The 14,175-nt window shown below is 41.1% G+C and overlaps 1 protein-coding gene across 1 annotated transcript in view; it reads left to right on the top strand.

The window, feature by feature from the left end:
• Positions 1-14,175, top strand: part of AGBL1 (AGBL carboxypeptidase 1) — a 291,262-nt gene that overhangs the window by 85,968 nt on the left and 191,119 nt on the right. Inside the window, exons 8-14 of the mRNA XM_057365794.1 lie at positions 5,541-5,706; positions 6,655-6,728; positions 8,761-8,877; positions 9,848-10,419; positions 11,699-11,782; positions 12,821-12,907; positions 13,213-13,361. Of these exons, the coding sequence (XP_057221777.1) occupies positions 5,541-5,706; positions 6,655-6,728; positions 8,761-8,877; positions 9,848-10,419; positions 11,699-11,782; positions 12,821-12,907; positions 13,213-13,361 (1,249 nt within the window). The remainder of the gene's footprint in view (positions 1-5,540; positions 5,707-6,654; positions 6,729-8,760; positions 8,878-9,847; positions 10,420-11,698; positions 11,783-12,820; positions 12,908-13,212; positions 13,362-14,175) is intronic.

A 14,175-nucleotide genomic window follows, 5' to 3' on the forward strand; every position in this document is an offset into this window, starting at 1 on the left:
AAACGATGATTTTTGTGTTTTAATGAGGTGGTTTGATTGTTAGTGCTGGGTTCTGCATCACACTGCAGGAAATTCCATCATGAGATAAATTCAGGATAGGATATACAGATGAAAAAAACTGATAATATTAAGAAGAATTGATTTTTTTTACATGGTTAGTACTTTAGAAAAGCTGGAATGTTTTGGTTCCAAACAAATCTTAATTCCTGAGAGACACATGGGAATTCTAGTTCAGGCTTTTAGTGTTTCTTTTCTCCTTCCCTGTGCATCCTTCTGTCTGCTTGGACTTCACCTCAAAAATAATGCAATATCTCTATAGGGGAATTGCTTAGGTCTTTTGTGGGATTTTTCCTTTACACTATCCAGATAATTCTACTCAATCAGCCATTTAAACAAAATGGTCGTTTAGCCAAGCATTTCCTAAGGAGAAACATCCATCAACAGGTTTTTTTTAGGAGGTTAAATTCTAATCTGGTGAAACATTAATCTGGTGAGTTCAAGAAAGRTGCTATGGTCCTGTGGAAGGGATCCTTGTAAGGAATAGAAAAGGCAGGTACAGCACAGTGACAATTTCCTCAGYCTTTCAGCAAAATGCTTCCTTATTCTGCTTTGGAGAAGTGACTTAGGGAAAATCTTTCTGTTGTAGACCTGTGTGATTCCACAGGAGATTTTCATTGTCATTCTCACTGGCTGTGCATTATCTCATCCCWGGCCCATCACAGACAGAAAAGCTCCTTCTCCCATAAAAACCCACTGGCTTATGATCCTGTATGGTTATTTCTTCCCCATTCCCCTCACTGGCATCAAGGATGCCTCTGTGACTCCTATTTTTCATTAGCAGCATATGGGAGACTTCTGGAATTCTTCCACTTCCCTTCCCTCATGAGGCATTGACCATTTCTTTAGGCAGGATGAGGTGGCCAGAGCCAGCAGAGCTCCCGAGGGATCATGGACTCTGTTAGTGAGAATTCCATGGTCTGAAAAAATGTGAACAGGGTGGATAGAAGCATCTGCTTGAGGGTGGTGGAAAGAGCTTTTTGAGGGTGATGGAAGCATCTGCTTGAGGGGTGGTGGAAGCATCTGCTTTGAGGGTGGTGGAAGCATCTGCTTTGAGGGTGGATGGAAGCATCTGCTTTGAGGGTGGATGGAAGCATCTGCTTTGAGGGTGGTGGAAGCATCTGCTTTGAGGGTGGGTGGAAGCATCTGCTTTGAGGGTGGGTGGAAGCATCTGCTTTGAGGGTGGTGGAAGCATCTGCTTTGAGGGTGGTGGAAGCATCTGCTTTGAGGGCAGATGGAAAGAGCTGTTTGAGGGCAGATGGAAAGAACTGTTTGAGGGCGATGGAAAGAGCTGTTTGAGGGTGGATGGAAACATCTGCTTGAGGTGGATGTGAGCTCCTTCCCTCTGCAGAGCCCTCCCCAGCCCGTGAAGCTCTCTGAGCTAACACCTCCTGATAGCTCAGCCTGGGAGCGACTCCATGGCRARTGCAAATGTGGGGTCACCTTGGGTGAACCAACAGGAAATGACATACTGAGGCTGCAGTAAACACTGATCATGCTAATGCTTGCAAAGGTCAGAAGTGGAGCAGAAATGACAGCTTCAGGGGCCTCGGGTTTGCTTTTTTTCCCAGTCTGTGCTATTAGGGAGACCTTGGATAAGRCATTACCAAGGGTAATAAATTCAAAGCTCAATATTCTCTCTCTATTTGGAGAGTGTCACTCTTGCAGTGTCCCTCAGAGATGTGTTGGCAGGATTCTGACAGCCTTAGGTGGTCTCATTCATGCTCTTCCCTACTCCAACCTGAGGTAGAGGCTGCTGCTGTCATGAAAATCTTCATCATCCTCATGGTAGRCAGAAAACAGGAAATCTTGTGCCCTGAGAGGCTCCAGAGTATAGTAAGAGAGAAAAAGATGGAGAAAGGGCACAAAAACCCACTCCTGACTGGGGAAGCAAGGACTCTTTGTGTGTAGACAGTATTTTGGTGCCTTTTGGAATTTGCTGCTTAGCCTTGACCAAAGTCTGAGAAACTAAGGAGTTTTTTAAGGTGTTAAAATCTGGCTAGAAAAGTTCTGCTGAAACTTTTTGATTTTTTTTTTCCTTTATATAGATATATTTATTGAAATGAAAACCGTTTTGCCRAGATGGGTTTGTTTTAAACTCCAGTGGAAATTCTATTTACAAGGCTGGCTTTCAATTGAAACTTCTCTGGCTGCCTATTGTCTGGGCTGATGGACAGATGAAATACCTGAGCTTTTAATAGCCCTTAAGCTTATGTCTTTACAGGAAGAGCCAACAGTTCAAAGATTGCCACCTCACACAGATTAGAAGCCACTGCTCCGTTATTTGAGGAGAGTTCAGAGATATTTTAGGGAATTTAGAGATATTTTGAATGCTACTTCTACCTAGAATAAAAAAAATAATTTTAGATTATGAAATAATTTGTGAAAAGGAAGTACCTTCTGTTCTCATTCCTTTTTCCTACCTKCATGTAGATTTTCCTGACAGTTAAATGGGATGTTCACATTATTGGCTGGGTTTGTGTGCAGTGACAGAGCTGCCTTCCCTGAGACAAGGGAACAGGTKTGTGTGTGTTTCAGGAGAGACTGCTGCATGGAACGTTATCTTGCTATTTTATCACTTTTCCATCTGCTTTCTTAGACTTGCCTTGTTTCTCTTCAACCTTCCTATACTACTTTTGGGTAATATTATCCTATATTCCMCTCTGGTTGTCAGTAGGAACATCCATTAGCATCACTATATGTTGTTTTACTGTCATATTGAAACTTCCTTTATTTATTTTAATTTTTTTCTATRTCATATACCATAATATCTGGACTATTCCAGATTCACTGGAGAAAAGATTAAATGTGGAGATTAAARAATCAGATCTGAATTCAGGTTAACTTTACATGATTATTCTGAGCTAAGGATTTACTCTTCCCTCATTCACGTTATCCCAGCACAAAATGAATAGGATAGCTGACACACAAAAAAAAGGTATCAGTAAAAAAGGCTTTTCCAACACAATGATGTAATAATTTTCAGACATTTCYAAGCAGTGTTACCTTGGAACACTTTATGAGCAGTAATGAAAACAGTCCCACAAATTCCCTGCAAGGTATCTGAAGGCTTGTGTGCACTTGTGAGCTAATTTGGTGTAAAGAAAAACATGACTTTCAAATAACATCATTGAGTAAGTCCATGTGTGGCAGCTCATTGTCTGGATGAACATGCCTTGTTCTTGACTATTTAAATTCACTTGGCAGTGAATTAAGATGGCTGTCCCAAGGCAGGCAATTAAACAGTCCTRTGTTCACTGTTTTAGTAAAAACAGAACGGTTTTAGTAAACTAAACTAGCAGACTGTTAAGAATATTAGCCTGTTCCCACATGTAGACAAACTTTCCTAATCTTTCCTTTAATAAMAAGCAAACAAAGGCAACCATATGAAGGAGTGAATAAATTGAAACAGAAATAGCAACCAGTTCTCCTTGGTGTTTGCTCTACCCATAATAAAACTTTCCTCGGAGATGCTTTCATAATTTTCTCTCCTCTCCCCTTAGTTCCAAACAACCAGAGAACTAGAAATACATATTAAAATTCTTGTAGTGAGYCTTGTAAGCATGTCAGCTTTAGATGATTCTTTTCTAGCCTCCCTACAGGAATCCTGGTTAATCCCACTGAATCTTATAACGCTGCTCAATCATACATGAGAAAACAGAGTAAAACCCTGTACAACCAAAAGAACCCCAACACAGCCATTTTCCTGCTCCTGATTATTATGAAGTTCTTWATAATCACAGAATCATTTAGACCTTTGAAAAGACCTTTGAGAATGAATCCAGTCATTAACCCAGCACTGTCAGGTCCACCCCTCAGCAGTGTCACCATTTCCTAGAAGGAGATCAGGAGAGCCAGGCAGGATCTGCCTTCCAGTGGTCATTTTATGTTCCTTGTAATGTTCTTTTGGCCTTCTGCCTGGTTCTGATGAATGTTTGGATTGTTTGAGGTTTTTTTGGTTTTTTTTTTTATCCAGCCCAAAACCTAACTAGGCTGTCAGAAAACGGTGTGAAGTATCCATTCTGCCCTCTTGGTTATTCCAGTTTATTTCCGCCTCAAGGATGCAGAATTATGAGATGGCAGCACAATGTCTTGCAATGTTTTTGTTTTTTTTTTGCCTTGTAGCACATTCATGCTGCTTTTTAAMGCTGTTCTGATGAGCTCAGTCTTAGTTTCCAAGGAAAGGCAGAGTGAAAATTGTGAATTTGGGGAGGACACTACAATGACTAAGTTACTCTGATGGAGGCTGATCTCTGAATGTGGTTTATTTGGGGAAATCCAAGAGTTGGGTTTCCTGAGAATTGCTCCCATTGGTTTTAAAYAGCTTCACCTTTGTGCAGCACTATCGTTCCTTTATCCAGTCTTTCTGAGTTTTTTATACTGAAGATTTACACCTTCTGTGGTGTCCCAGGTGGTCTTTGCTTTCAGTTCTGTGRGGATTTTGGTTTGTTTTCTTTGCAACAAAAGTCTGAGGAGTTACTTGCACAACAGTATTATGAAGATACAAAATAGTCTGTGTCTTCACAGTACACCTGGGCTCTAAAAAAATCCTTGCACTTCTATTTCTTGGTCTGGATTAYGGCAGCAGAAATTGTGGAGTGCTGCAGTTATTAATTATTTTATGACTAGGTAATGTGTAGTGATCTTTTGGAATAGCTCTTGGGTTTAATGCTTAACTACAGAGAACAGAGTATGGTGGGTGTGCTTTTTTGAGCATGAATTGTGTACCTGGATACACTGAAATAATGGTGTTGACTGTTTATCTCTATGAGGTTTTGCCATGATGGCTCTGGGTGTGGTTATGCTGAAGATGCAGAAGTACAGATTTTGGGATGTTTTGGCAGCCAAAACATATCCATGGGCCCCACAAAGCAATTTTTAATTTAATTTTTAATTTTTTAATTTTTAAACATTAAAAACAATATTGCTTCAGTGCTACCTGTGTTAGCTTCCTTCAGCATACCCTGGCTGCAATATCCTGGAGCAGAGCTCGGAGATGTATTTTCTCCCAAATGGCATTCAGGATGGAAGTCCCCTGAGGTCCCTGCTAGCCTGTGTGTCTGTGAGAGATGGACTGCAGGAAATTGAGGTCTTGCTGTTCCAGTCATGTTTCTTTAGTGATAAAAAGAAGGGSAAATAATGTGAATAATATGAAGTGATGTGTGCTGAGCTTTTCCACGATTTTCAGGTACTATCATAGTGAAGTTTCCTTTATTTGTGAAAATTCCAGAATTTAGGAAACACTTGAAAAGGAGTTTTGAAAAGTGATAATTAGACAAGGCTATTGCAAGAGTGAACAGTAGGTYTTATAGGAGTGGAAAACCAAGATTAGGACTTTTTGCAGTGGTTTATTGATGGGAATCATGAGTGGGRAAGGGAAAGATGCTCTCACAGTAGAGTGGCTCTGCTTTGGGGCACARTGTGTGACAGGGAGGGTGGTTAAAAGAGCCCATTCCTTAATGTTGTTCTCCTTTGTTTCCTAGGATTGTTTGTCTTGTAAAAATCTGGATCCCATCATAGCCACTGCCACTCAGATTCTCAGAAAGTGCTACCCCAAGGAGCATCTGCCTGTGCTGACAGTGAGAAGTTCCTACTCCTTCCCTCTTCCTGGGATTGCCAAGGCTGAACCTCCCTGTGAGGGATCTGAAGGTAAATGGCTGAAGGGTGAGTTGAGTAGGAGGAAAAGGAGCATTATATGACAATTATATGTGGAATCTGGGGAAGGGAGACTTTGCAGCACTGAGGTTTAAAGTTGAAATGAATCTGATGACCGACAGTGTCACTCAATGGGGAAGAAATYATTCCCAGGTCTTCTTGAAGCTGAGAGAGTCTGTTTACACAGTAAGTGAGAAAAGATGAAAAGGAGCAAAGAAAAGGGAAAAAAAAAATCTTTTATCATCCAAAAAATAATGGAGCAGAGTGGGCATAGCAGAGTCTGGAGATGTCATTGCTCCCCAGTAACAGAGGGAGACGTAATTGTGCCTCTGTGTTGGCTGTTTGGGGGGCAAAAACTGCCCTGCAGCTTCTTCAGTAAAGAACTGCAAGGATTATTACCTTTTTCTGTTTCTAAAGTAAAAGCAGATAGCAGTCATGCTGCATGAGTAAAATATGGGAGCTCTTGCTGGAAAGCAAAACTCAGGCAGGGGCAGGACAGCGACTCTGCAGAAAAGGCTCCATGATACACAGAAGCAATTTTTGTTGCATTCAATTTCGTGTGGAAGAAGCTGAAATACTGTAACAATCAGAGCAGTAAAACACCCTAATCTAGATAATACAGATTAAGAGCATCCTGTAATATCATTGCAGCCAAGCAGAAAATCTCTGTATTGCTTTGTAAAATGAGTTGGATCTGTATCACGGGGACATTTGTCATGGTTTTGAAAGGCAGTGCTGGAGTCCAAGCAAAGGGAGCTTTAAAAACTGGGAGAATTAGTGCCAAATTCATTTAGATGAGATTAACAAATGGRATTTGCTTTAATCAGAGTTGTGGTGAGCTGTGGGCTGTGTGGCACACGTAGAAGAGTYCACATGTATTTTTCTGCAGAGTGTGAGAGGAAAATTAGATTGAACACCTTTTTCTCTTTCCTATTTCTGCAGGTGACAGTGAAAGTGAAGGAGAGGAAGAGGCTGAAAAAGAGTGGGATAAGGAGGATGTGGAGAGTAAAGAGGAAGTAGGTATACRAGCCATAATTCCCATAATTATCACCATACTGGAAAGTAAAACTCTTCATTGTCCAATCTGAGCAGAGAATGCAGGGGTGCATGGTCCCACATGAGCATTCTGCATGGATAGCAGGAAAGGAGAATGCATTTGTTTTCACCAAAAATTGCCCTGCATTGATTTCATTCATTGCCAYGCTCCTCACCCAAGGTAGTGTGGGTTTGGTGACTTCTCTGTTCCTGCTCAGAGACTGCCCAGAATCACATCCCCASTGAGGGATAAACGGTGGATCTTTGATCCACTAGGCATATGCCAGGAAAATGRCACTCAGGGAAAATTGATTTATCATCTAGGAAAGGCTTAACCCTCTCTTTATTCCCATATCAGAGCGTTTTTGGGCTRTGCACCTACCCTGAGGAAAAGGTTTGTTCTTTTAAGCCACAGCTGGGGCGTTTGAACCAATACTACTTCTTTATTTGCTGCTGCACACAGACAAATAATACAATGAATTATTCARTACTTCTCTGAATTCTCCTTTAGCACTGTCCCTGCAGTGACCTAAATGGCAAAAAAAAAAAAAAMAAACTTCTACCAGCTGAGGATGAGGGTGCAAACTTTTTTGTTGTGAAAATACAAACAAGCTCATATGCAAATGCGAAGCAGTGAATGCTGCTAATAAGTCTTATCCACATAAAGTGGCTTGGGAAGGCAAATTAAAGAAATGAAGTTGCAAATACAGTCTAATTAGAAATGATTGAGACTTCTGTGAAAGGGAGTTCTCATTACTTGCCCTGTCTTCTTCTCCTCAAGTATTAAACTGATGTCACCCAATGAAAAAAGGAAGTTAAAAAACCCCTCCACATTATCTGAGTGTCCTAACTTGCCCCTGTCTGGCTGTTTTTATCTGAATATTAGAGCTTGTCAAGATGCTCATTAGGAATAAGGCTCATAGTGAATTTATCTCCTTCTTTAATTAGTTATTCATTCAGTAACAGCTCCTCTATGCTTCTGAACTATTTCATTATTCATAAGGATTTACCAAGTAGATGTAAGCAGTTTTGGGGTTTTTTTGGTTTTTTTTTTGGTTTTTTTTTTTGCCTTAAAGCTTATTCTGACTATGAGTTTTAAATACTGTTTGTCTGGTTTGCTGGTCATATATCTCCTGTAAAAAACCTTGCTAAAGGGAAAGTAAGCAGGGAATGGATAATGAACTTTCAGCTTACCTTTTTCTTTTTCTTTTTTTTTTTTTTGGTGTATGAGATCTTTTGCGCAATGTTTCGTGGTATTGACGTGATTTACACAATGTTTCGTGGTATTGACGTGATTTACAAACATTTTCACAGCTACATAACTCATATCCATTCATACGAGCAACATCAACCCAAGGGAAACTCGCCTCTATGCTTCCATCAGGAGCCATCTATTCTTTTCCACCCAAATCTTCAGCAAATTTGMAGTTGTTTATGCATCAGACTGCCTCAGTGGCAAATCCTTTTCAACTGACCTCATGCTCCTTGCAAATCTTCACTGCCTTTTCATCGTGGCCCAAACAGCACTTCAGACTCTGCTTTGTGATCTGAGTGTGGCTCAGGGTTTGAAATGCCCTGGGCACTGGTGCATTCAAGCAATTTTACTTTCTTCTTTTCATAGCAGCTTTGGAAATGAGTYTGTTTGTCAGGAGCAAATAACTTCTTTGATGGCATTTGATGGGAGGTATTTAAAGACACGTTGAATTATTTGAATAATGTTGAATGTAACGCCCAGAACTCAGTGCTGCATCTCCATCCTTTCCTCTTGCTCTTTTTTTGGTTTTTTTTTTTGTTTTTTTGGGTTTTTTTGTTTTTTTTTGGTTTTTTTAATGCAATGGTTGAATGCTTGATACAGTTTGGCTTTGGTTTTCACATCTGATATGGGTGAGGCTGCACATCAATGCACGTTTGACTGTGAAAATTTCAGATGCTGCTCTTATCCTCAGCTCACTGATGGTCGAGATCTCCTGGGGTGTGTGTAATACATGTGCTTTTCTAATTCTGCCTCTGTAGGATTATGACCTGGAGACAGATGTGAATAAATTGAGGTCAAGGCCGGTGCTTGACCGGCCAGAAGAAGAGCTTGGGCAATATGAATCATTGTGTGCAGAGCTTTCCCAAAATTTCCAGGTATGGTCATCGTGTAGATTCCTTTATTTGTGACTATTACAGAATTTAAGAAACACTTGAAAGGGACTATTGGCAAATAATGACTAGACAAGGCTATTTCAAAAGTGAATCTGTAAGTCTCATAGCACTGGAAAGGCAAAGATTATGACTTTTTGCAGTAGTTTATTGGTGTGAATYGTGAGTGATAAAGGCAATGATGTTTGATACACATTTGTCTGGGTGTAGATTAAGCACTGTTGAATCAATTGCCACATGAGAAATCTGTCACATAATTTGTATCCCTGCTGGCAATTTCAACAGCAATATCAAGATCAGAATGAGATGTGAAAAATAAATACTGTCAACTAGTGGTTTGAAGGAAGAGGAGAAGATTGCACTGCCACTAACTGTTCATTTCACTCAGAGTCATTTTTTTCTAGTGATGTTTGGGACAAAAAAAATTAAGGAATATTGCACTCATTACACGTTTTGGAATTTAGGAGAGCTGAAAACCCTGTTTCAAATATGAATCTGAAAAAGATCAATGGTTTAATGTGTCTCTTGTACACACAATATTGTGGTATTGATTGTGACCATAAGAAGCCAAATGGGATTAAATCCTGCATGAAGCTTGGGTGGAGTTTTGCATGTCAGATTGGCCATCTTCACCCTCCTGTAACACTTTTATATTTTTTTTTCCAAATGCCTTACAAAATATCTTCCCTTATTTGTTCAAATGATTGGTTTTAGTTGAGTCATCTTCAATGGGATCCTTTTGGTTCCTGAGGAATTCTGTTGAAACAGYTTTGTGGATAGAGAAATGCTGGCAGGTGGTCCATGCACTGATTTTGCTCTGGCTGTTTTATTGGTTGAGTACAGTTTTGGGAGATGTGTAAATATTTTCTCTTTTCYTCCTTGAAAGGTTTCCTCTGGAAGGAGGCACAATCTGTCTGCAGTTTCTTTTAACTTCTTCTGCTTTTTAAATTTAAAGGAGCTTGAATTTGAGTCTGAGGAAAAGAAGAGCTTGGAGGACAGGACTGAGAATCCTCCCTCTGCTCCCTCTCTTTTCATTCCAAGTGCTACTTCTGTGAAACATCCAAACTGCAGATGGAGAAAGCAGAGTGTCACAGAGATGGGACCAGATCCAGGGGAACAGGATTTCAAAGTCCCATTGCAGAGCTGGAGGAAGAAGGAGGAGAGCATGTGGGATAAGAATGATGAAAACAGAGGCACTGCTGAAGGAGCCCAGGATAAAGATTTCTGTGAGGAGGAAGATCCAGCCAGGAGCTGTGTGTTTGCTTTGCACCAAAAAATGTTTTACCCTGGCTGTGAGGATATCAATGCCAGTCCTGAAGGGAGGCTGGAGAGCTCAGATACGGTTGGAAACCTTCTGAAGAAACACCGAGGGGAGATCCCATTCCACAGCCCTCATTTCTACGCTGCCAGGGCCAAATGTGTGAAGTCCATCCCAGGCTACAGAGAGCTGGCATTCCCGGATTTCTGGGGCCACCAGCCACCCCCGTACAGCAAACCCGTGYTGGAGCGCAAGCATGGGCTCCAAAGGTGATTGTGCTTGGGTGGAATGACCAACTGAGAGCTCCTGGGCTCTAAACTGGCTGGGGAAGGTCTGACTCTAGCATCTCTGAATGYCTTTTGGTAATCAATGATTTGCCTCAATTATTGGCAAATTTATTGATTTATTATGCCTGTATTTGTGATGGGAATCTAAGCTGGGTTGTGGATCTCTGGCYTTGTCAGAACACAAATGAGAACCTGTCCATTTTAGAGATGAAGACTGTACTTTTGGGATATGTTTTAACCTTCAATCTCACTCTTTACTCAGCCATCTCTAGTGCTTGCAGCATTGGCCCCATCTGGTTCTTTCTGGGAAAATCCTATCTGTCCTCTCAGAAAGGACCCATCCCTCTTCATTTAGGTTCCCAGATGAGCTTTGAATTTGAGTTTTGAAATTGTGCTGGGAGAAAAAGCTCTTAGAATGACAGGTTTTTAGTTCCACACAGTTCCATATGCAATGACTTTATATTTATTTTTAGTGATATAGGGGATTAGTAGCAGGCAGTGAAGATGCTCCATTCTATGCTAAACTTTAGAGCTGATCAACACTAATCAAATGGCATTTGAGGAGACCACTGATTTCTGACTGCTAGAGAGAAGAACTCTTTCTGTAAATTTCTTTTGTAGATATGTAAGCTAAAAATCTCATTTAGAGGGAAAATCTTATTTAGAGGGAAAATCACTGTGCCATCTTCTTGCACTGCTGCTCTAAAAGCTCTGCTTTTATGGCTGTAGCATCATGTGTAACTGTACAGCTAAAATGGGACTAATCATATCATGCTTCAAGGCATAACATGATTGCTTCAAAGGTCAGGAAGAAAATCTGGTATTCCACATTTGATCATCTTCAGGGATCAGAGAAGCTCTACTTAATAATGAGCAGAAATCAGCTTGAATGAGAGTCAATATTCACTGTGAGTCAGACTAGTAAGTTTATAAGTTATGGCAGATATTTCCTCACAGGGCAGGACTGGCCTCTTGGGGGTTGGAATTGACTGGGAAGAACTAGGGGTAAATCAAATTTGACACAACAGTGTAGTGAATAAAAATTTCATGGAAACAGTCATTTAACCCAAAAGGCAACTCATAAATGGGGATGGAGCAGAAGAGGTCTCATGATGGGAAAAGTTCACCTGGGATTAGCACATGGAAGTCCTTTCCAGTGTTTAAACAGGACTTCTTAAGACTCTTTCTAGAAGAATGCCCTTTATCAATATCTCTCAGAGAGTCATTACAATTTGCTGATTTGCTGCTTTCTTTTCCCCAGGGACAAAGTCCTTGATGATGTTCGCCGCCTCATCCAGCCGGGGGATGTGATGGGAAGGACTGTGTTTGATTTGGATGATCCCAGGTGGGTCACTGCAACTGAGTGCTGTCACCAGGGGTGCTGTCAGTGAGCTCAGTTTACCTGATCAACTCTGATAAAGGCAGAGTAAACTCAGGGGGGAAAGGCCCAGCAGAGAAAAATCCAGGAGAAGCAGATCCCTTGTAGGTGACTCCAGGGAAAGGATTCATTGTGGAAATCACTGGAGCAGGAGAGCATCAAAACTTTTAGACAAGAGCAAGAAAAYCCCTACATCAAAGRGACTGCAGGCTGTCTCTGGATAGGTCTGCATTGCATGCAGTGATTTGGAACGGAGATGTGAAGAGCAGTGCTGGGAATTGTGGTTACAAATCCAGCTTTTCCACCCCCTGYAGCAGCATTTCCCTCTGAGTGTCTGCACTGTCAGTGTCACAGGTTGTAAATGTGCCCTTTTTTTGTAAATTTGGCATTCACACAGTGCTTCTGAAAAAAAAAAATAAAATAAACCCAAACATCTGCCCTTGTGAGCTGCCTTAAGCGCCCAGCTGTGGTCTGTGAGAAGATGTAACACAGGACAGTTGAGAGGGTCCCAAAATTGAAGAAATTGCATTCAGAGGAAGGGTGAGTGGCTTGGAGAACATTCTTTAGGGTAAAAAARAGGTGAGATTTTGAGGGAGGAGAAAGTTATGAAGTTATTGAACATTAATTTAAGGGTTTCTAAGCAGTTGGAGAAGAAAACTGTATAGAAGAGGGAAGAGTAAATACATAGTAATCATATCAATCTGCCTCTGTAGTTAATGAAATAATAGAAATAGTCCAGTGAGAAAGTAACTGGAATAAAGAAAGCAAACATGGACAGCCACAAAAGAGAGTATTTGGAACAGGAAATATGTGATTTAGAATTGCTAAACAAGACTAGAGAGAAAAGCTGCATTGAATAATAGGAAGATGATGGATTTGCTCACCTCTTCCTACTTCTCAGGGTCTTGCTTATTAAAAAAAAAAAAAAAAWGCTMATTTTAGCATAYAATAAGWGATGGTTTTGAAGAAATCTGCTATGGGTGTCCTTGCTTTGCCTCACAGCAGCTGCTCAAGCCCAGGTGCTCCAGGCTGTCTGACGTTTTTCTCCAAGTTTGAGTCGGGAAATCTCCGGAAAGCGATCCAAGTGCGTGAGTAAGTACCCTGCAYCTGAGGTATTCCAGCCTGCCTTCTGCTGGGACCACACTGGGGAATGGTGGATCTCTCTGGGTTTGGAAAAGGTCAGCAGGGAAGCAAGTGAGRTGATTGGAGCTCATTTTGCCTTCTAACAAAACACGGGGATGCCATAAAAGGAACAGGAGTAAGAAAACAGAGCTCAAAGTGTTTTGACTATTAGAATGTGAGTGTTCAAATGGTGTTGCTCACAAAATATCAATCAGTTTGGCTGCTGGCAGGCAGGAGGTGTTCACAGCCACTGCCTTTGTTGCTGTTGGTTGCAGGTTTGAGTATGACCTGGTGATGAACGCCGATGTGAACAGCAGCCAGCACCACCAGTGGTTCTACTTYGGGGTCAGTGACATGAGGTCAGCGGTTCCCTATCGCTTCAACATCATCAACTGTGAGAAGTTCAACAGCCAGTTYAATTATGGTATGAGCCTTTGGGGAATTGGGGTGGGCTTCTCTTYGCAAGAATGTATTTCTAATGCTATTAAGGTTTCAAACTCTGTGTCTGTAAGCGAGTCTGTAAATTCAATTTTATCTGCCCTGGAATCCACTGAAAAAGTCWCTTTAGATTTTTCAGAGAACCTTTGTCTGTCCTCAGGAGGACTGAGCAGTATTGAGACCTGGGAGAGAGGATTTGTGGGGGGAATAAATGTCACTGTTGTGTTTATAGAACTGAAGAAGGATTGCACGAGGGTTGGGAGAGCTGGGGGGGAAAGATAATCTGCTGGAACTGAGTGAGCAGYGTAGGATTGGAAAGGACTTCTGAGATTTAAACAAATGTGATAATCCTCAAACAAATATTCATGATTCTTTGGTTTTATCTAGTAAGACATCTTTAGACCCACTGAAATTTCTGTTGATATTAATGATGATAAAATATTCTGTTCCTTGCGGTCTTTGAGCTCCTGTCATGGTTCAGGGGGAAGGCAGCATTGCTCAGAAACAGGCAGGGCAAATCCCAGCTTTCAATACCCATTTGAGAAGAGAAATTATTTCTTCTGCAAGGAGGCTGTGGGTAGAATTCTTAGCTGGAATAGGCTGGGGTTTTGGTTTTTTTTTTGGTTTGTTTCCATGGAGCTCTGTTAATTTACACCAGCTCAAGACCTGACTCAGAATGTTTAATAAATCCACAATATTAGGCTTTGCATTCCTCAGAAACCCTGTGGCTACAGCCTTTAGATCACCAGGACAACTCTCTCAGGATCAATGTACCTGTAACAAAATCAGGAGTTGGAATC

Source organism: Malurus melanocephalus, unplaced genomic scaffold (assembly GCF_030028575.1).
Source record: "Malurus melanocephalus ecotype Western Australia unplaced genomic scaffold, MMel_1.1 scaffold_58, whole genome shotgun sequence".
Lineage (NCBI taxonomy): Eukaryota > Metazoa > Chordata > Aves > Passeriformes > Maluridae > Malurus > Malurus melanocephalus.